This window comes from Pongo pygmaeus, chromosome 5, assembly GCF_028885625.2.
Source record: "Pongo pygmaeus isolate AG05252 chromosome 5, NHGRI_mPonPyg2-v2.0_pri, whole genome shotgun sequence".
Classification (NCBI taxonomy): Eukaryota; Metazoa; Chordata; class Mammalia; order Primates; family Hominidae; genus Pongo; species Pongo pygmaeus.
In genome coordinates this window covers 99,707,474-99,731,952 of record NC_072378.2, presented here as the reverse complement: position 1 = coordinate 99,731,952, position 24,479 = coordinate 99,707,474, and the positions used below count along the sequence as shown (strand labels likewise).

Here is a 24,479-nt window from a genome sequence, read left to right as displayed (position 1 = left end):
TATCATTCTATGTATCTAGGGAAGGGTTGGCAAATATAGGACTCTACTGTAAACTCTCTCACCCTTAGCAGTCATCTCTAATCACACAGGTCTGTCCTGTATAGGTCTGTCCTGTGTGAGGACTCAGAATTCTTCTCAGCACAGTGCTTCAGGAAATGACTACTAATCCATTGGCATAGGCTCATGATAGCAATTTAATTCAACTAGAGTTAAATGCCAGATGGGATGGTGAGGCAACCCAGAGATTAACAAGAGCGGGAAGCCAGTTCTACACCCTATCCCATCCCTCACCCCAACACCACTTTCCTCTCCCTGCCCCAAGCTGGAGGGAGAAAGGGAGAAAGAGGTTTTTCAGCCCTCAGGAATCTGGGCTGCCTGGTGGGAGCTGGAGCCCCGCTGGTATCTTGGACCATGGTGTGAAGGCTACATTCTGGCTTCTCCTCTCCTCCTTACTCTCCAGTTCCCACTGGTGCTTCTGACTGGCCAAACCTAATCAGAAGCCAATTGGCAAAGGGGCCTGAGGACAGGCTGGCGAATGACAAGCACAGCGGCCTACATGCGTAGTGTTATGTTTTGTTAGTTTTACTTAATCCATATCATATGTTATTATTTCTGATTGCAAAAGGTAAGCATAGTTTTAATAGAAATTTTGAAAAATTGTGAGAAAATGCAAACAATAAAGTAAAAAATCAGTCATACTACTACCAAATAGATGATCACTCTGATCACTTCACATATTGTTCCTGCAAATTTTTTAACAAATGTTTAAATAAATTTAGAGTCATGCTATACACATTATGAGTATTCTTTCTTTTTATCTTTTTACTTAATAGTGTAAGTATTTTCTCATCTGATTAAATATTCTTTCAAACTATGAATACAGCTACATCCTATTGAGTGTGGTAGTGTGGAATACCATAATTTATTTTATCATTCCTCAAATTAATGAGCATTAGATATGACCACGTTAACCATATGGAGCACATGTTAGCCAAAATTATCACAAGTCTTTGTATTTTATATTAAATGTTTACATCATAAGAAATATAAATTTCATGAAGTCTGACAACAGGAAATCTGAAGATAAATTAGACCTAAAAAGGGATATAATTTATATAGTTAGAAATTTTACAATTTCTGTTTAATTGTTTTTAATTTTGATGCTGTTGCTTTCAGTAAAGAAGACAATAATAAATATAATGTGTTATTCATATTTCCCTAGTAACTTATGTCCAGATAAATTTATCAATTGCTTCAGAATTCTCTTTGTACTGTACAGAATATCATCTAGACACACTTTTATTTAATTCTTTTTGATTGCCAGTTAATGGCCTGCACTGTTCCCACAATAGAATTACCATAATTCATTATCAGTAAATGATGGGTACCCCTCTAGAGAAAAGCAAGGGCCATGGATCTAATTGCTGCAATTGAGACCAAAGCAACTGCTTATGGTTTATATCCCAATTCACATGCAAATAACATCTATTTATAGACTAAGATTTATGATTTTTTTTTTTTTTTAGTTTGGAGCTCTTTCTATCTGACTGCTAATATCTGTCCCTCTTCCCTGTCCCCTCTCCATTTCCTACTCTAATGGCCTGAAGAGGACAGGGGATGAGAGACCAAGGACAGTCAGCTGGCTGGTCTTTTGTTTGACATGATCTTTTCTTCATATCTCCTCTCCCTCTTGGTCATTCTGGTGTGAGGCACCAAGCTCCTGAGGGAAAGGAACCAACCTGTTTTTTTAGCGGCAGCAACAATGCATACAGTATGGTTGCTGAATAAGGACTCCATGGCAGTAACTTCCCCACACAGTGCCTGCTGCCAAGGCCTGGAGAAGAGATGTCCTCGCCCAGTCTGATGTTTCACCTGAGAATCTGACAACTGAGAAAGGAAGTTCACAGGCTATAGAAGTTGTAGCCAATGAATAATAAAGACACACACTAGCTTCCAAACAGCAGAGCACTAGCCCTGAAATAGGAAAAAACTAGCAATTGTGGCATAATCTTAGGACTGGTTCTTACATGCTCTTTAAATTCTTATTTGTCCACATCTGCCAATAAACCTGTCTTGACAGTTCCCAAGAAAGAGGAGGGGGCCCCTTCTTTGTGCTTCTTGTCCTTGTACTTGTCTCTAGTTTTCTCTCATCAAATTGTAATGTGATCATTTATTTATGCATGTCTAGACTATAAGCTCCTTGATGACAGGGTTTATACATAGTTTAGCTTTACAGCCTTAGAGCACAATATTATGCCTGCCATGTAATTGGTGCTCAATAAAATGTTTGTTGAATTAATGAACAGAATCTCCCAGATAAAGATGATACCTGCTTATTATTGAATGTGCCAGCTCCTTGAAGTAGGAACCAACTAAATTTTAAATTTCTGCTCTCAGAAATGTATTTCACCTGCTGATGAGAAGGCCACTTCTAGATAGCATTGAATTCACTTCTTCCACCCCCGGCTCCCCACAGGAGACATGAGATCATTCTCAGTGCCATCTACCAGCTCCCTCTTTTCAGATGACTCTCCCCGTCTGGATCTCAGGGTCTTTATTAATAATCTTTGCTATTTGTTAGATTTTACTGGAATATTTCTAAGTCATTGTTGAAATCTTAACAATGGCCTAAGCTGCAACAAGAAAAAAAATGCATTAGACAACAGAAATCATTTATTTTCAGTCTTCAGCTGTTTTAAATACTAGGAATGAGTAAAGACTAAATCTTTTGCCTGAGTGTATTTAAAGTTGGTATAACTTGTTGCTGCATAAAAAATTACCCCAAACATAGTGGCTTGAAACAATAAACATGTACTGTCTCACATGTGTCCAATGGTCATGGATTCAGGAGCAGCTTAGCTGGTTGGTTCTGGCTCATGATCTGTCATAAAGTTGCCATCAAGCTGTCTTCCAGGGTTACAGTTATCTGAAGGCTTGGCTGCAGCTGGAGGATCTACTTCCAAGGTAGCTCATTCCCATACCTGGAAAGCTGGTGCTAACTGGTTGTTAACTGGAGCTTCAGTTCCTCTCCACATGGACCTCTCCATAGTGTTGCTTGAGTATCCTCACAAGATGGCAGCAGGCTTCCACCAGGGAGAGCAATCCAACAGAGAGCAAAGAGAAAGCCCCACAAAAACTTTGTGACCTAATTTCAAAGTCACACACTGTCACTTCTGTCATATTCTTATTGTTAGAAGCAAGTTAATAAGGTCAGCACTCAAAGAGAGGGAATTAGGCTCCACCTACTGAAAGGAATATCAAAGATTTTGTGGACATATTTTTAAACCACCACAGTAAGTTATCAAATAAATAGTTCAAAATGCTTAAATATACACAAGACTAGGCATTTCCTCTATGCATTTGTGTAGGTTTTCCTTTAACATTTAAAATGCATTATGGCAATTAAAAATTTGTATCAGGTAGCATATATCAAATAGTCTGTATACATTCAGTGTCAATCCTCAGTTTCCTCTCTCTTTCAGATCCAGGAAAAAAACAGTCCCTGACATCTATATCTGCAACCTGGCTGTAGCTGATTTGGTCCACATAGTTGGAATGCCTTTTCTTATTCACCAATGGGCCCGAGGGGGAGAGTGGGTGTTTGGGGGGCCTCTCTGCACCATCATCACATCCCTGGATACTTGTAACCAATTTGCCTGTAGTGCCATCATGACTGTAATGAGTGTGGACAGGTAAGTGAACGACTTTGAAATATCTTAATATAAATCAGAGGTGCTTGTGCTTCCCCAAGCTCATTCCAATTCTGACACCAGTTTTGGTTTATAACATCAAAGGTTTTCTTCCTTTGTTTTATTGTAGGACTGATTACTTAATATTTTGTTCAACTTTCACAGAGGAATATTTTTAATGGAAAACATAAAACACAAAAATTTCCTTTTTTCTAATCATTCTTTTTGACTCAGTTTTATTTGCAATTCAGTGCAAGAAAAAAAAATCACAAAACCAGGAAATATTAGAAACCAGAATGAATTCCCCCCATCAATTTCACAGTAAGGAAGCTGAGGCCCAGAGAGGTGAGGAGATCTGCTAGAAGCACATAGAGAATTAGTGGCAGAGCCAAGAATTAAAGTGGGTTTCCTTAGTCTCTGTCCAAGGCTATTTCTGATATGTCCACTGTCTCATACACTTGTTATTGCCTCATAGCTCTAAGGAATCAGTGGAGTAAATAGATGTGATTATACAACCATGAAGCAATTTCCCACTGCCAGGGAGATCATCTTTTACAAACATTATTGTGATTGGTTAATACAAATGCTGTTATTTTATATTATTAGAAATGTATTCCACTATGTCCTGGAATGTGCCATAGCCCTTTTCACCATCCATGTAAGCTAATGTTATTTGAGGAGATGATGGTGATGGTAGTACTTATGGAACCAATAAGTGGTAGAATCCAGTTCAGACCCAAGCCATCTGACTCTAGAGATGGCAGATAGTTGTAACTGCCTCACTATCTGGCCCGTCTAGGAAGCATGCAAGCTAGGATGTGCCCTGCATTATCCAGATGCCAGAACGTCCACACCAGGTCCTAGCAGCTCACCCCAAACAGAAACAGGGCCTAAAGAAACCATAGTACTTCCAACAGCGATACTCTGTCTTCTAGGACAACCCACTTAAAATCTCCATCTGCCTTCTTCCCAACCCAACCCTAGCCCAACACAGTTACTCCTCCTTGCTCTGTTCTACTGTCTTTTTCCTTTGATTCAAATATATTACATAAATCACGTGTGTGTGTGTGTGTGTGTGTGTGTGTGTGTTATTTATTGTCTCGTTCCCTTGCACCTCAAATGTAAATTCCACAAAGGCAGGGTCTTGGTCCACCAATACATCATAAATGTGTGTGTAACAGTGCCTGGCACTCAGGTGCTCAAAAAATATTGATGAATGAATGAATGAATGTCTTGAAGGATATGTTAAATTTCCCTGGGTCCATCCAGAAATCGTCCTGAACCCTGTCTCTTTCACCCTTCCAAGTGGGACTTTTGGGTGGGGAAGTGATGAGCCATTCTTCAGATGAACAAAAAAAGGATTGTAAGGTTCATATAAATCATTCACTCTGACAAGAATGAATAATAATGGTAAATTTTTAAATATCCTTTTGTTTTTCTGCAAGAGAACTTTCAAAATATAGAATGTGCTTCTCAACTTGTAACTAACACATTTTTAAATCAATATACTGCATAGGTCTGGTTAGCTCAGCTGATGCCAGCCAATGTGACTGTGTCATGAGAAAAGCCCCATAAGCTTGTCAGGGTTCCAATACCAGGAAGAGGGCCTTGAACAGGCCAGGCTCGCTGTAGAAAAGTGATCTAAAGTACAGACCATACCAACAGTAATCCCTTTCTTGGGGATAATACAAGCTTCTTTATACACTGTGCCTTGGATGCAGGAGAATATTGGCTTTTATTGAAAAAAAAATAAACGGGTATACTCCTATAAATCTCTTACTGTAAACGAAGTGAATGGCTATTTTCTGCCTTGGAACAGACAAACTGTGTATGTTTTTAAATACTGACAGGTTTTTCTCTGCGTATATATGTGTGTACACATGCATGCGTGATGTCTTTCTCCTAGTCTTTTGTTTTGTTTTGTTTTAATCCAATGGACATAGTACACTAAAATTTCATTTCACATTTAAGACATTCTGCCCTTTCCTTCCCCTCGCTCTGAGAAGATCAGGTGGTAAGAAACAAGTGAAGAGGCTATAAAACTGAACCATTTCCTTCCTCACATTTCTTGTAATTCTAACTCCACTAAATTCATAAAAGTTTAACAAAATCTGCAATTTTGTAAAAGAGAAATGAGGCTTGCTTTGTGAGATCACATCTAAATGTCAGTGCCATCAGTATGCCTTAGTGTTTACATATTTAAATCATTTTAATTGCCGGTTTAATGGATCATACATTTCAAGTGTTTCCAACAACTCATTTTGCTTTCCCTAATTAGTGATAACTGCAAGTGTGTAGAATATTTAGCAGTGGGCTTCTACCTCCATAGCCATACAAAAACAATATATAAACATCAAAAATATTAAAAATGTTTGCCTTCAAATGAAAGCTACCTAGACTTTCATTAGTGGCTACTTTTATAAATAAATTCTCTAAAACATCAAGAGTCAGTAAGTAGGGGCCAAAATTTGCAATTGATTCATTCATTTATTCAAAAAATATTTATTGAGCATGAACCATATGCCAGAGATTGTTGGACACAGGGGATACAGTGGCCTTAAACTAATAGTCAAGGCTCCTGCCCTCATGGGGCTTTCATTCTAGTGGTGTAGACAGACATTAAGTGAAGAGTCCCACAAGTAATTGTATATTTCCACATAGTGATAATACACTAGGAGGGAAAAGTAGAGTCTCCTATAATCTTCTTTTGTAGTCATGGTCCCTTGTATAGAATGGGTGGTCAGAGAAGTCTTCCCTAAGAGGGAGACAGTTAAATAGGGACTTGAAGGAAGAGCAAGAAGAAGCAGAGGCAGATCCTGCCAGGCAGGTAGAGCAGCATGTGCCTAACCTTGAAAGGGGAAGAGCTTGAGGAAGTCAAGGGAGAGACTGGCACAGGCTCCAGCTTGAGTAGCTGGCAGAACCAGGTAGGAAAAAAGACCTGTGGATCATGGGAGGAATTCTGAAAATTGATGGAAAACCACTGAAAGGTTTTCAGCTTGGGAGGGATGCTATCAGAGAAGATTCCTTAATTGCTTGATCCCATGACTTCATCATCCTATAATTCCACTAAAAATGATGGCTGTGCTGCTATGCAGTCACTACGTCATCCACTTCCCCAGCAGGGAGAAAAGAGGCCCTTCCCTCGTTAGCCACGGCAGAATGCATGTGCAGTGTGCAGAGGATGGGTAGCTGAGGATCCCTGGCCAGAAACCACTCTCTGCAACCAAAGGCCCCTTAATTGAATACAAATGTCCTGCTTCTGGTGCAAAATTGAAAGCACAAGAGGACAGGAAATTTGTTATTTTTGTGAGCCTTCGTTAAGTAGCTTTACAAAAACATGGAGAAAATTAAGTGACCATAAAACCCATTTTTATATTTGTTTAATTTCTACTAATACTATCCTCCACCAACCCCCAGCTCCCAGCAAAGCTGTGCTTTTTCAAATAGCCTTCCTTCTGAATCTGAGCTTGTTTTTCATTCTCAGCTTTCACTTTGCTCTGAAAAATTCTTGGATTTGCTGGAGGACTAAATACATTTGATATGTCAGAATTTCAAGTTTGATTAATGATTACCCCTTTTTTCCTGGCTCTAAAATGAAAAGAGAAAAAATAAAGAAAAATGCTTCCCCATGAAATTAGCCCATTTCTTCCCTCTGGCTTCTAGCCTAAGTTCCTTAAGGAATTTGCATTGTCTATACTAGCCACACTTGTTAATCCTCACTGTGACTTCTGTGAGCTGAAAGTCCATGAGCCTGGTGACTTTAGTATAAAGCCATCGGGGCAAAATGTTCTATGTGCCTGAACCCCTTTCTGCTGAGGGATTCTCTTAGCCCCACATTTTCTTCCTTCCTGCCTCTGTGTCAGTAAATCTTGCTGGGAAAGGGGTCATTTCCTCTTGGAGGAAATCCCTGTTCAGAGACAAAGTTTTCCAGAGTCTCGTTTATAGGAAAAGCCCCGTTGTAAAGAAAGTTTGCACTGCAGAATTTTACCATTATCAATGTATTCGTAGAAGGAACAGCTATTTCAGTGAGTGGTTTATTCAGACTTGCAGGGTGAAGAATTGTTTTCTCTACAGATACCAGGCAGCTCTTAAAAAATATAACTTTCTTTTGCCCTGATAGAGGTGTGCTTCAGAAAGGAAAATAATGCTAATAATTTACTCTAATCATGAACCTTTCATCCTTGGAGCTCAGTGCTTTTATTGATTGTTCCAAAACTCTTCCTGAGTGCCTTTGCAGGTACTTTGCCCTCGTCCAACCATTTCGACTGACGAGTTGGAGAACAAGGTACAAGACCATCCGGATCAATTTGGGCCTTTGGGCAGCTTCCTTTATCCTGGCATTGCCTGTCTGGGTCTACTCGAAGGTCATCAAATTTAAAGATGGTGTCGAGAGTTGTGCTTTTGATTTGACATCCCCTGACGATGTACTCTGGTAAGTTGTAAAAACTTAAGAAAAATGAGTTGAATTAAGTTGTGAAGTACTTCATTCTCCTTGTCAACATGTGAGCAGCCTCAAAGAGTATCCTTGTGGATCCTTTTCTCGCCAGTATCTCCACTTAGGTTTCTCCACACTTGCAATCAAGGTGATAGTTTGATTTTTAAGGAGAGGGTAACCTTTAGAAAAAGATTTTGAATTCAATCATGTAACCTCAGTGGACACAAATATATTTAAACATGGATTTTAAAGATTCATAGCAGCCAGATGCAGTGGGAATGCAGCAATCAAGGGAGGTAAGGAATTTCCAGAGTTGCTCAGACTCCGCCTCATCAGTATGCAATTGTAGTTTGCTTGAATTGTGTCCCCTATAAAGACATGTTCAAGTCCTACACCAGCTCCCCATACCTGTGAATGTGATCTTATTTGGAAATAGGGTTTTTTCAGATGTAATCAAGCTAAGTTAAGGACATGCTGGATTAGGGTGGGCCCAATGACTATTGTCCTGATAAGGAGAAGCAGATTTTAAGAAACACAGAGACACACAGAAAAGAGAATACACTTGAAGACAGAGGCGGAGATTGGAGTGATGTGTCTGTAAGTCAAGGAACACCAAGGATTGCCAGAAACCAGCAGAGAGGGTAGGAGGGGGCATAGAGCAGATTTTCCTTCAGAGCCTCTAAAGAACCAAATTTGCCAGCACCTTGCTTTCAGATGTCTAGCTTTCAGAGCTGTGAGAGAATAAATTTCTATTGTTTTAAGCTATCCAGTTTGTGCTAATTTCTTATAGCAGTCCTAGGAAACTAATGCAACTACCATAGCCATTTTATACATTTTAATTTAAAAAGAAATTAAAAGTCTTCAATTTGAAATTTGTACACAGAATTGGAGTTCATGATTAAATTATTTGAGCAACTACCAATGGCCAATAACTGTGTTAGATATTTTTACATATGCTATCTCAAGTCAGTCTGGCAGATTACTTTCTCTTACTCCATCACTTGTCAAATAGGTAAGTCATTTCTGCATTATGTGGACACAGTCAAAGAAAGATGGCGGTAAAGGACCTGCAAATCCACTAATCCAGTTAAAAAAAAAAATTCATATGCTTGCATGTCTTGTTCAGTTTAGTATAACAAAGTACTATAGACTAGGTGGCTTGTAAACAATAGAAATTTATTTTTCACAGTTCTAGAAGCTGGAAATCCAAGATGAAAGTGCCAGCATGATCAAGTTCTGATGACAGCCCTCTTCCAGGTTGCAGTCTGCCAACTTCTCATTTTATCCTTAAGTGGCAAAAGAGAGAGACAGGAAGCAAGCTCTCTTGTGTCTCTTCTTATAAGTACACTATTCCCATTCATGAAGGCGCCACTCTCATGACTTAATTACTTCCCAAAGACCCCACTTCCTCATACCATTTTATTGGGGGTTAGGTTTTCAACATAGGAATTTTGAGGGAACACAAACATCTGGGACATAACAGTGCAACGTAGATAGGACCGCACTTCCAGTTCCAAAATGGCAGCATAGAAGCAAGCTGACTGTCCCCACTCCCAGAGCCCTCAGAAAATCAAAAACAAATATACAGCACCAAGGTTATCATTAGCAATATCCCAGAACTCCAGAACTCCAGAACTCAAATATGTGGATGAGATGGTTACTCAGGATTCAGAGAAGTGGAAAAAAAAAAAAGCCTCCAAGCCAAGTGTAACAGAATCAGACTTCCACATCCATGACACCCCTCTCCCCTATTCTGCCTGACACCAAACACATGAAAAACCTCCCCCAACTCACAGTTTCTACACTGAAAAAAATGAGATCAAAGTAGACAACCAGCTTTCCCACCACCTTGGGTTCCCTGACAAAATACCTGTCTCTGCCTTAACCTATGGGAAGTATCGTAAGTGCTGGAAGGAAGAAATATCCCTGAGAACAGGCAGAGACAAAGTAGGGAGGTGGGACAGTTGCTCTGTAACTCAGCCAAAGGAGACACTAAATCAGAGTGGCTATTCATAGCACCACACTCCAGGAGGTACATTCAGCAGGTCCCCTGGACAAACCCCTAGCCAGGCTTCCCACACCTCCGGGATATCTCCTTTGGGACTTCCCCCATTCAGGACAGCCAGTGACCGATGGATCACTAGAGCCAAAGCAAGCCTGGGCTTAAGGCACCACCTACAGCCAAAAGGAGACAGCAACCTAGTGATAAAGACTCTCTAAGCAAATACAGGAAATAAAAACCAAAACAAGTCAGACAGAGAAGACTGGAATAAATAGCAAATCCTCAATGCAAAGACATAGATGTACATCCATAAGAAGCAACAGCAAACAGCGAACCATCAGGGAACCAGTAACTGACCCTGATGAGACAGCAATATGTGAGCTCTCTGGCCAATAATTCAAAATAGTAGTTTTTAGGAAACTCAGTGATCTCCAAGATAACACGCAAAAGCAATTCAGAAATATATCAGAGAAATTTAACAAAGGATTGAAATAATTTTAAAAATTAAAAAAAAAATCTTGAAACTGAGAAATACACTTGCTGAACTTAAAAAGTTACTAAAAATTCTCAACAGCAGAATGGGTCAAGCAAAGGAAAGAATTAGTGAGCTCAAAGACGGGCTATTTGAAAATACACAGTCATAAAAATGAATGAAAAGAAATGAAGACTGTATACAAGATATAGAAAAAACTACTACAAAAGACCAAATCTAAGACTTATCAGTGTTCAAGAGGAAGTTGAGCAAGAGCAAGGAGTAGAAAGCTTATTCAAAGAAATAATAACAGAAAATTTCCTCCAAATTGAGAAAGATGTAAATATCCAGATATGGGAAGATCAGAGAACACCAAACAAAATCAACCCAAATAAGACTGTACCCCAAGGCATATAATAAACTCTCAAAAGTCAAAGACAAAGATAGAACTCTAAAATCAGTAAGAGAAAAGAAGCAAATAACATATAAAGGAGCTCTAATTCATCTGGAAATGGACTTCTAACTAGAAGCCATACAGGCCAAGAGGGAGTGAAATGGCATTTTCAAACTGAAAAAAAAAAACAAAAAACCTGCCATCCAAGATATTGCATCCAGCAAATTATCCTTCAACTGTGAAGAAGAGATAAAGTGTTTTCCAGACAAGCAGAAGTTGAAGGAATTTACCACCACATCTGTCTTACAAGAAATGCTAAAGGGAGTTCTTCTGTTGGAAAGAAGAAAAAAAAACACTAATGTGCAAAAAGAAAATACTTGAAGGTATGAAACCCCTGGATAAAATTAAATACATTAACAAGCCCAGAATACTCTAATACTGTAATTACGGTATATAATCCACTCATAATTCTAGCATGAAGCCCAAAAGACAAATCTATCAAAAATGGTAACAGCTATAGCAACCTGTTAAGAGACAGATAATACGAAAATATGTAAATTGAGACAACTAAAAGTTAAAATGTAGGGGAATGGAGTTAAAGTGTAGATTTTTTTCCACTTTTTTCTTTGATGTAAGATAAATTATCATCTCTTTAGGACAACTTGTTATATATTTTTTTTTGTCAGCATCATTGCAACCACATCACAAAAATTCATAATAGATTTTAAAAATAAAAAGTAATGAACTAAGACATTCCACCAGAGAAATTCACTTTTCCACAAAGGAAGATAGTAAGAAAAGAAGAAAGGAAGAGAAAAGTTACAAAACCAGAAAACAAGCAACAAGATGGCAGTGGTAAGTCCTTGCTTATCAATAATAATACTGAATGTAAAGGGTCTCAATTTTCCAATTAAAAGGCAGCAAGAGGCTTGATAAAGAAACAAGACTCAACTATATGCAGTCTACAAGAAACCCACTTCACCTATAAAGACACACATAGACTGAGAGTGAAGGGATGGGAAAACACATTCCATACAACTGGAGGTCAAAAAGAGCAAGAGTAGCTATATTTAGATAAAATAGACTACAAATCAATGACTGTAAAAGAAGACAAAGAAGGTCACTATATAATGATAAAGGAGTCAATTCAGCAAAAGGATATAACAATTTTAAGTATCTCTGCACCCAACATTGGGGCTCCCAAATATATAGAGCAAACACTAATAGATCTGAAGGGAGAGAGAGGGCTGCAATGCAATAATAGTTAGAGATTTTAACACAGCATTCTTTGTTATCGACAGATCATCCAGACAGAAAATCAACAAAGAAACGGCAGAGTTAAACTACACACTAGACCTAATAGGCCTGACATTTACAGAACATTTCACCCAACTGTTGCAGAATGCAAATTCTTTTCAACAGCATATAGAACATTCCCCCAGAATAATCCTATCAGGCGACAAGACACATCTGATCAAATTCAAAAAAGTAGAAGTTATAGCAAGTATCTTTGACCACAATGGACTAAAACTAGAAATCGATAACAAGAGCAACCTTGGAAACTACACAAATATATGTAAATTAAACAACATGCTCCTGAATGATCAGTGGGCCAATGAAGATATCAAGAAAGAAATTTAAACATTTTTGAAACAAACGAAAGTTGAAATAAAACATACCAAAATCTATGGGATATAGCAGAAGCAGTACTAACAAGGAATTTTATAGTGATAAATGCCTATATCAAAAAAGTAGAAAGACTTAAAATAAACAACCCACGAATGTACCTCAAAGAATTAGAAAGGCAAGAACAAACCAAATCCTAAATTAGTAGCAGGAAAGAAATAATGAAGATTAGAGTAGAAATAAGTAAAATTGAGACTAAAAAAACTACAGAAGATCAACAAAATGAAAAGTTGGCTTTTCAAAAAGATAAACAAAATCAACAAACCTTTAGCTAGACTAAGAAAAACAAAGAAGTTCCAAATAAAATCAGAAACAAAAATGGAAACGTAACAACTGAAACCTCAGAAATACAAAGAGTCATTAGAAACTGTAATGAATCACTAAAAGCCAACAAACTGGGAAATACAGAGGAAATAAATAAATTCCTGGATATGGGAAGCCTGCCAAGATTGAACCACGAAGAAATAAACAGCCTCAACAAACCAATAGTGAATAAGGAGACTGACGCTGTAACAGGAAGTCTTTCATCAAAGGAAAGTCCAGGACCTGATGACTTCATTGCTTAATTCTACCAAACATTTAAATAATTAATACCAATTCTCTTCAAACTTCAAAAAAAAATGAAGAGGAAGGAATACTTCCAAACTCATTCTACAAAGCCAGCGTTACTCTGATACCAAAACCATCCAGAGACACACAAAAAAACAAAACTACAGACCAATATTACTGATGAGCATAGATGCAAAAATCCTTAACAAAATACTAGCAAACAGAATTCAACAACACATTAAAAAGATCATATATCATGAGCAAGTAGAACTCATCCAAGGAATGTGAGGATGGTTCAACATACGCAAATCAATAAATTTGATACATCACATTAACGGCACCAAGAACAAAAACCATATGATTATTTCAATAAATGCCAAAACATCATTCAATAAAATTCAGCATCCCTTTCTGATAAAACCCTCATCAAACTGGTTATAAAAGAAATATACCTCAAAATAACGAAGGGCATACATGACATATTTACAGCTAATTTTGCACTGAATGGGGAAAAATTGAAGGCCTTTTCTCTGAGATCTGCAACAAGACAAGGATACCCACTTTCACCACATGTAATATCAGAAATCCTAGCCAGAGCAATTAGGCAAGAGAAAGAAATTATGGGCATTCAAATTGGAGAGGAAAAAGCCAAATAGCCTTGTTCACAGATGGCATGATATTATGTTTAGAAAAACCTAAAGACTCCACCAAAAAACTATTAAAACTGATAAATGAATTCAGTAAAGTCGCAGGATACAAACTGAATGTATAAAAATCAGTAGCATTTACATATGCAGTAATAAACAATCTGACAAAGAAATCAGAAATGCAGTGGCCTTCAAAATACCTACCAAGAATATAAAATACCTAGTATTCAATTCAACAAAAGAAGTGATATATCTATAAAAGGAAAACTATAAAACTCTGATTAAAAAATACACACATACATAAATACCTGATGAAAGAAATAGGACACAGAAAAGGATATTCCGTGTTGATTAATTGGAAGAATTACTATTGTTAAAATGACACTACTACTCAAAGCAAGGTACAGATTCAATGCAATGTCTCTCAAAATACCAATAACAGTTTTCACAGAAACAGAACAAAAAATTCTAAAATTTATATGGAACCACAAAAGACCCTGAATAGCTAAAGAAATCCTGAGGTAAAAGAACAAAGCTAGAGGCATCACGCTACCTGACTTCAAAATTTACTAGAAAGCTATAGTAACCAAAGCAGCATGGTACTGGCATAAAAAGACACATTGGGCAGTGGAACAGAATAGAGTACCCAGATATAAATCCACACATTTATAGCCAACTCATCTTCATCAAAGGAGCCAAGAATGGGGAAAGGAAAGTCTCTTCAATAAATTGTGCTGGGAAAACTAGAAAACTACATGCAGAAGAATGAAACTAGACCCATACCTCTCACCATACACAAAAATCAAACTGAAATGAATTAAATACTTAAATCTAAGACTTGAACGTATGAAAACTACAAGAAGAAAACATAGGGAAATGCTCCAGGACATTGGTCTGGGCAAAGACTTTTCATACAAGACCTCAAAAGCACAGGCAACCTAAGCAAAAGTGGATAAATAGGATTACCTCAAACTAAAAAGCTTCTGCACAGCAAAGAAAACAATCAACAAAGTGAAGACACAACCCACAGAATGGAAGAAAATATTTGCAAACCATCCATCTGACAAGTGATTAATAACCAGAATATATAAGGAGCTCAGACAACTCAATAGCAAAAAAACCCAAATAATCCAATGTAAAAAATGGGCAAAAATCTGAACAGACATTTCTCAAAATAAGACATACAAATGGCCAATGGGTAAATAAAAAGTGCTCAGTATCACTGACCATCAGAGAAATGCAAATCAAAACCACAAGGAGATACCATCTCACCCCAATTAAAGTAGCTTTTACCAAAAAAACAGGCAATAATGGATGCTGACAAGGATGTGAACAAAGGGGAACCTTTGTACATTGTCGGTGGGAATATATATTATTACAGTCACTATAAAGGCTCCTTGAAAAACTAAAAATAGAACTACCATATGATCCAACAATTCCACTACTGGGTTTATATCCAAAAGAAACGATATTAATATACCAAAGAGATATCTGTACTACCATGTTTATTGCTGTACTGTTCACAATAACCAAAATATGTAATTAATCTAAATGCCTATCAATAGGTGAATGGATAAAGTATAATATATATACACAATAGAATATCATTCGTCCATAAAAAACAACGAAATCCTGTCATTTGTAGCAACATGAATAGAAATGAAGGCTATCATGTTAAGTGAAACGAGCCAAGTACAGAAAGACAAATATCACATCTTCTCAGTTATACGTGGGAGCTAAAAAAGTGAATCTCATAAAGCTAGTAGATTGGTGGTTACCAGAGGCTGGGAAAGGTAGAGGAAATGGGTAAAGAAGAAAAGATAATTAAGTGGATACAAAGATACACTTTAGTAAAAGAAATAAGACCTAGTGTTTGGTGAATCAGTAGGATGACTATACTTTAAAATATCCTATTGTACATTTCAAAATAGCCAGAAGAGAATAATTTGAATGTTTCTAGCATTTTTAAAAAGACAAATATTTTTAAAAAGACAAATATTTAAGGTGATGGATATCCCAAGTACACTGATTTGATTTTTACAAATTATATGAATGTATTAAACTATCACATATACTCTGAAATGATGTATATCTATTATGCATCAGCAAAAATTGTTTAAAAGAAACATAGATGATATTGTTTATTCATTACTTCTCCCACCATCATTGGCTATCCTGGGTTCAAGTTTTACCTCTGCCAGTTACTGCTTGGGTAATCTTGGCCAAGCCACTTAACCCCTCTGTGCCTCAGTTTCTTCTTCTGTAATGTAAGGGCACTAATGGCATCATACTCATGGGGTTTCACAGATTCAATGAGTAAAGATATACAAAATGCTTAGAACAGTGCCTACTCTATAATAAATGTTACATACTGTTGCCTGTCATTGTTAAACACTGAAGATTGGTAATAGGTAGCCTCACCTATTCTGCACTCATTACAGTTGGGTTTGGCTAGAGAAAAGACAAGCATTGTTGTTAGTGAACAATGAAGATCAGGGCTTCTCTACAATAAAGCAACCAAAGATCTTGAGCTTTTCCACAAGGACTTTTATCCTGGACCCTGAAAAATGAAAGAATTATGCCTCGGAAACTGCAAAAGCCAATTCCTAATCCAATTAATGTAATGGTGTCGTTCTCTCTCTCTCCTTTCTCTCTCATTTTACAGGTATACACTTTATTTGACGATAACAACTTTTTTTTTCCCTCTACCCTTGATTTTGGTGTGCTATATTTTAATTTTATGCTATACTTGGGAGATGTATCAACAGAATAAGGATGCCAGATGGTAAGTGTTTGCCTTGTTTTATTTGTTAAAAGAACAATTTAGATAGCCTAAGACATCCACAATAGAAACTTAGGCAACAGTGACTTGAAACATACCACATTTAGACATGTGGACATTGATATATATATGTCTATAGAAAGAATTTTTGGAAAATAAGACATGTGCTAAATAAACTGCTTAAGAATCTCTCAGTGACGAATGTTGAAATCACAGATGTAATGGTTTCCTTAAAATGTATACAGAACTCAAGATTCTATTTAAAGAATAATTTTATATTTGTTATTAACAGTTATTTAACTGTTTTCATTGCACATTTTGCAGAGTTGCATGCATATGTAAATATCTTAGATGTTATGTGAAACCTTTTAATTTTTGTGTTTCAATTTTTTTAATTTAAAGGAGAAAAGTCTCATTAATATTTGAATTTTAAAGGAAGGGTTTTATTAATATTAAAAGATTAATTAGGAGCAAATAAAACCAAAGAGTTAACCTAAAGTCAATAAACTTGAGAAGGACCTTTGAAGATACTTGTCTCTAAAGCTGCATAAATAAATCTAAATTATTTTCACCTTGAGATTGTGTATTCCACAATCTACTTGTTCAAATGAATAAGTCAGTAATTATATAATCTGTTGGTTAAAAACACACTTACATTTATTAAACATTATATTTTAAATATATTTTTGTGTTTCTTATGGAAAGGCAAGTTTGCTGGGTTTCCCTGCACACTACAAATTTACAAATTTTACAAACTTTTTGTTTAAAAAAATGTGAGCAACTTAACCACCATTCCTCAAAATTTGTGGCAAACCCTTGAACCAAAGGTTTGTAAGTAGTCTGTTGGCTCACAACATTTTTTTCCCCACTTAGTTTCTTGGAATTCTTTGAAAGTCTTGCACTAGTGAAGTGTGGTCCATTTGGGAAGAAAAAGGAAGTAGCCACAGTTACAGAAAAAAAATTGGCTTATAAATGTATCCCAGGGAGCTGAGTTGGTGAGAAGGTTAAAATGAAATCATATGGAATATTAAAGATACCAACAGCTGGAGAGAATGCTTGAGCCTTTTTTAAACAGTTCTCCAAATCAGATAATTTTGCTCCTGACTCTTTTCTCAGAAATGCTAAGAGGATCTTATGAAACAAATCTCATACACATCAAAATGCAAGAAATTAGAGGAATGATAGTGCCTACTCTGATAAATTGCAGGGGAATCAAATGATTTTTAGTTCCCATGCTTTTAAAATTATTCCCAAGTTTTATTCATCTGTTACCCCCATGTCCCAGGGAAATTTCCATTAAATGCCTAAATATGACATAACATGATTAAATATGGGAATTTTAAAATATGTTTTATTTTAAAATAATTTGCATTTCTAAAAAAGTAGATAGTAGAGATATAGTACAGATAGTACAGAGATAGTATAGAGGGCTCCCAAATACCCCTCACTCAGTTTTCCCATTGTTAACATCTTACATTACCTAGGACATTTGTCAAAACAAAGAAAATTGCAGTACATTACTGTTAACTAAATTCCATTCTTTACTGGATTTCACTAGTTTTTCCATTAAAGTCCTAAATAGGTTCCAGATTCAATCCAGAATAGCACATTGCATTTAGTTATCATGTCTTCCCAGTGTCCTCTGATCTGTGAGTTTCTCGCGCTTTCCTTATTTTTCATGACCTTCATAGTCTTGAGCACTGTCCAGGTATCCTGTAGAATGTTCCCAGTCTAAGTTCGCCTGATATTGTATCATGATTAGACTGTACTTACATGTTTTTATTTAAAAAAATCAACTCTTCTCATCACAGTATATCAGGGGTCACATGATAGCCACGTTACATCACTGTTGATACTAGCCTTGATTACCTGGTTAAGGTGGTGTTTGCTAGGTTTCTCCACCATGAAACTACTATTTATCCCTTTCACTATTCTATTCTTTGGAAATGAGTCACTAACATAGCCTACCTTCAAAGGGGAAGCAGGAAGATGGGAATTAAGCTCCATCTCCTGAAAGGGGAGTATCTATGTAAGAATCCCTACATTATTTGGAATTCTTCTGTAAAAAAGGTCTGGCTCTTCTTTCCTCATTCTATTCAATATTATTTATATTACTATAGACTGATACGTTTATTTCATACATTGAGTCACAATTTAATGCTTTGTTATTTATTTGGTCTCTCAAAATGTTCCAGCTTTGAACCTTACATGCCAGGAGAGAGTGGCATAACATATTTAAACACTGAAGGAAAAAAACTTATACCCTAGAATAGTATATCCGGCAAAAATACCCTTCAAACATGAAGGAGAAATAAAGATTTTCCCAGATGAACTAAAGCTGAGGAATTTCATCAACACTAGACCTGTCTTACAAGAAATTCTAAAGGGAGTACTTCAATCAGAAATAAAAGGACATTAATGAGCAATAAATAATCACTTGAAGGTACAAAACTCACTGGTAATAGTAAGTATCAAGAAAAACATAGAATATTATAACACTGTAACTGTGATGTGCAAACTACTCTTGCCATAAGTTGAAAGACTAAACAATGAACCAATCAAAAATAATAACTACAACAACTTTTCAAGACATAGATAATACAATAAGATATACATTGAAACAACAAAAAGTTAAAAATTTGGAGGACAAAGTTAAGGTGTAGAGTTTTTACTAGTTTTCTTTTTGCTTGTTTGTTTATGCAAACAGTGTTAAGTTGTTATCAGGTTAAAATAATGCCTTATAAGATAGTATTTGTAAGACTTATGGCAACCTCAAATCAGAAAACATACAATGGATAAACAAAAAATAAAAAGCAATAAACTAAATCCTACTACCAGAGAAAATCACCTTCACTAAAGGAAGACAGGAAGGAAAGAAAGAAGGAAGAGAACACAAAACAACCAGAAAACAAATTTTAAAATGGCAGGAGTAAGTCCTTGCTTATCAATAATAACATTGAATATAAATGGACTAAACTCTTCAATCAAAAGACAAAGACTGGCTGACTGAATGAAAAAACAAGACCTGTTGATCCATTGCCTTCAAGAAACACACTTCAACTATAAAGACACACATAGACTGAAAAAAAAGGAATGGAAAAACATATACCATACCAATGGAAACCAAAAAAAGCAGGAGTAGTCATATCAGACAAAATAGATTTCAATTCAAAAACTGTAAAGAGACAAAGAAGATCACAATATAATGATAAAAAGGGGTCAATTTAGCAAGAGGATATAACAATTTAAAATATATATTCACCCAACACTGGAGCACGCAGATATATAAAGCAAATATTATTAGAATTAAAGAGAGAGATAGGCCCCAATATAACAGTAGCTGGAAACTTCAATAACTTACTTTCAGCATTGAACAAATCTTCCAGCCAGAAAATTGACAAAGAAACATTGGACTTAATGTGCACTGTAGACCAAATGGATCTAATATATATTTACAGGACATCTCATCCAATGGCAGCAGAATATACATTATTTTCCTTAGCACGTGGACCATTCTCAAGGATAGAACATATGTTTGGTCACAAAACAAGTCTTTAAAAATTCAAATAATTGAAATAATACCAAACATCTTCTCTGACCACAATAGAATAAAACTGTAAATCAATAACAAGAGGAATTTTGGAAACTATACAAACACATGGAAATTACAAAATATGCTCCTGAATGACCAGTGGGTCAATGAAGAAATTAAGGAAGTTGAAAAATTTCTTGAAACAAATGATGATGGAAACACAACATACCAAAACCTATGGGATACAGCAAAAGCAGTACTAAATGGGAAGTTTATAGCTGTAAGTGCCTACATCAAAAAAGATGAAAAATGTCAAATAAACAGTCTAATAACGTACCTTAAAGAACTAGAAAAGCAAGAGCAAACCAAACCCGAAATTAGTAGAAGAAAAGAAACAATAAAGATCACAGCAGAAATGAATGAAATTAAAATGAAGAAAACAATACAAGAGATCAGTGAAACAAAAATCTGATTTTTTTTAAAGTTAAACAAAATTGACAAACCTTTAGCCAGACTGAGAAAAAAGACAGAAAATCTAAATAAATAAATTCGGAAATGGAAAAGTAGACCTTACAACTGATACTGCAGAAATTCAAAGGATCATTAGTGGCTACCATGAGCAACTATATGTCATTAAATTGGAAAATCTAGAAGAAATGGACAAATTCCTATACATATATAACCTACCAAGATTGAACCAGGAAGAAATCCAAAATCTGAACAGACCACTAACAAGTAACGAGATCAAAGCCATAATTAAAAGTCTCCCAAGAAACAAAAACCCAGGACCCAATGGCTTCACTGAATCCTGCTAAACATTTAAAGAGCTAATACAAATTCTACTCAAATTATTCTGAAATATGGAAGAGCAGGGAATAATTCCAAACTCATTCTACAACACCAGTATTACTGTGATACCAAAATCAGACAAAGACACAATAAAAAAGAAAACTACAGGCAAATCTCTCTGATGAATATTCATGCAAAAATTCACAACAAAATATTAGCAAACCAAATTCAACAATATATTAGAAATCTCATTCATCATGACCAAGTGGGATTTATCCCAGGGGTGCCAGGATGATTCAACATACATAAATCAATCAATGTAATACATCATATCAACAGAATGCAGGATAAAAATCAAATGATCATCTAAATTCAATATAATAAATAGAAATATCAAATGCTGAAAAAGCATCTGATAAAATTCAACATCTCTTTATGATAAAAACCTTAAAAAAACTAGGTATAGGAGGAACATATCTCAACATAATAAAAGCCATAGATGACAGACCCCCAGCTAGCATCATACTGAATGGGGAAAAAAACTAAAAGATTTTCCTCTAAGATTTGGAACATGACAAGGATGCCCACTTTCACCACTGTTATTCAACATAGTACTGAGGTCCTAGCTAGAGCAATCAGACAAGAGAAAGAAATAAAGGACATCTGAATTGGAAAGGAATAAGCCAAATTATCCTTGTTTACAGATGACATGATTTTATATTTGGAAAACTCTAAAGACTCCACACACAAAAAAACTATTAGAACTGATAAACAAATTCGGTAAAGTTTCAGGATACAAAATCAACATACAAAAATCAGTAGCATTTCCATATGCCAATAGTCAACAATCTGAAAAAGAAATAAAAAAGTAAGCCCACTGATAATAGCCACAAATAAAATTAAATACCTAAAAACTTAAAGAAGTGAAAGATCTCTATAATGAAAACTATAAAACACTGATGAAAGAAATCGAAGAAGACACTGAAAAATGGAAAGATATTCCACATTCATTGTTTGGAAAAATCAGTATTGTTAAAATGTTCATACTACACAAAGCAATCTACAGATTCAAAGCAATGTCTATCAAAATACCAATGATATTCTTCACAGAAATAGAAAAAAAATCTTAAAATTTATATGGAACCACAAAAGACCCAGAATAGCCAAATATATCCTGAGCAAAAAGAATAAAACTAGAGGAATCACATTACATTACTTCAAATAATACTACAGATCTATGGTAACCAAAACAGCCTGGTAGTGGCATAATAACAGAGACATAGACCAATGAAACAGAATAGAAAACCCAGAAACAAATTCACACACCTACAATGAATTCATTTTTAACAAAGGTGTCAAGAACATATACACTGGGGAAAAGACAGCCTCTTCAATAAATGATGCTGGTAAAATTGGATGTCCATATGCAGAAGAATGAAACTGGAGCCCCATTTCTCATTATATACAAAAATCAAATCAAAATGGATTAAAGACTTAAATATAAGACCTCAAACTATGAAACTTCAACCAGAAAATATTGGAGAAAATCTCCAGGACATTGGTCTGGGCAAAATTTCTTACTCCACAGGCACGGGCAACCAGAGCAAAAAATGGACAAATGGATCCGGGCGCGGTGGCTCACGCCTATAATCCCAGCACTTTGGGAGGCTGAGGCGGGCAGATCGTGAGGTTAGGAGATCAAGACCATCCTGGCTAACACAGTGAAACCCCGTCTCTTACTAAAAATACAAAAAATTAGCTGGGCGTGGTGGCGGGCGCCTGTAGTCCCAGCTACTCGGGAGGCTGAGGCAGGAGAATGGAGTGAACCCAGGAGGCGCAGCTGGCAGTGAGCCGAGATTGTGCCACTGCACTCCAGTCTGGGTGACAGAGCAAGACTCCGTCTCAAAAAAAAAAACAAAAAAACGGACAAATGGGATCGCATCAAGTTGAAAAGCTTGGCTATATAAATTGCGAAGATTTAGAATCAACCTATGTGTCCATCAACAGATCAACAGATAAAGATAATGTGATGTGTGTACACAATGGAGTACTATTCAGCCATAAAACAGAATGAGATACTGTCATTTGCAAGAACATGGATGGAACTGAAAGTCATTGTGTTAAGTGAAATAAAGCAGACACAGAAAGACAAACATCACATGTTCTCACACATTTGTGGGATCTAAAAATCAAAACAATTTTACTCATGGACATAGAAAGTAGAAAGATGGTTACCAGAGGCTGGAAAGGGTAGTAGGGGCCTGAGGGTAAGGTGAGGATGGTTAATGGATATTAAAAAATAGTTCAAAAGAATGAATAAGGCCTAGCATTTGATAGCACAACAAGGTGACTATAGTCAATAATAATTGTACTTTTAAAAATAACTAAAAGAGTATAATTAGATTGTTTGTAATACAAAGTATAAATGCTTCAAAGGATGGATACCCAATTCTCCATGATGTGATTACTACACATTGCATGCCTGTATCAAAACATCTCATTTACCCCATAAGTATATACACCTACTATATACCCACAAAAAATTAAAAAAATTAACAACAACAAAAAAATGTTCCAACTTTGGAAACTTTGGAAAGTTCTCAACAAGAATAAAAAAGAATATATCACAATGCACCGAGTAAGTAGGAATATAATAATGAGCTTCATATTTCACTGCAAAGCCATTATGAACTGTCCAAAAGGTTCTAGGAACACATTGCCCCATAATTTCTATGGTTGTTTATACCCTGTCTATCTGAATGTTTCCTTTGCAGTTGCAATCCCAGTGTACCAAAACAGAGAGTGATGAAGTTGACAAAGATGGTGCTGGTGCTGGTGGCAGTCTTTATCCTGAGTGCTGCCCCTTATCATGTGATACAACTGGTGAACTTACAGATGGAACAGCCCACACTGGCCTTCTATGTGGGTTATTACCTCTCCATCTGTCTCAGCTATGCCAGCAGCAGCATTAACCCTTTTCTCTACATCCTGCTGAGTGGAAATTTCCAGAAACGTCTGCCTCAAATCCAAAGGAGAGTGACTGAGAAGGAAATCAACAATATGGAAAACACTCTGAAATCACACTTTTAGGAAAGTACATGGATCACCATGAGTCTAGACATGACTGTCTATCTTACTGGTATTATTAGAAAGGGCAGGTGTACCAATATGTTTATGCCCATTCTTCTCGTGTACTTGTGACTCTTAGCAGCATGGAACAGAAGTGTAACCATGCAAATGCAATGAGCTTAATATGCTAACTTTAGCAAGATGTAAAATGTTGATCTATATTGTGGGTAGGGAATGGGATACTCTAAGATATCCAAGCTTCATGATGGTGTATATTATTTCAGCATATTATAAACTAGTCACTAATGAAAATGGCCATTCATGACCATTGACTCAAAACTCACCAAGGAACCTGACCTTGCCCTCCACACTGTGGCCTCACTGTAACAGTTTCCTCAAGGTTCCTAGGAGGGTATCACCTTACACTGAAGTC

General features: G+C 36.3%; 1 protein-coding gene across 1 annotated transcript in view; it reads left to right on the top strand.

Moving 5' to 3' along the window:
- MCHR2 (melanin concentrating hormone receptor 2) overlaps nt 1-24,217 on the top strand; it is a 59,697-nt gene extending 35,480 nt beyond the window's left edge. Inside the window, exons 3-6 of the mRNA XM_063665699.1 lie at nt 3,483-3,692; nt 7,927-8,121; nt 16,540-16,659; nt 23,752-24,217. Of these exons, the coding sequence (XP_063521769.1) occupies nt 3,483-3,692; nt 7,927-8,121; nt 16,540-16,659; nt 23,752-24,067 (841 nt within the window). The 3' untranslated portion in view covers nt 24,068-24,217. The remainder of the gene's footprint in view (nt 1-3,482; nt 3,693-7,926; nt 8,122-16,539; nt 16,660-23,751) is intronic.
- Nucleotides 24,218-24,479: the final 262 nt, after the last annotated feature.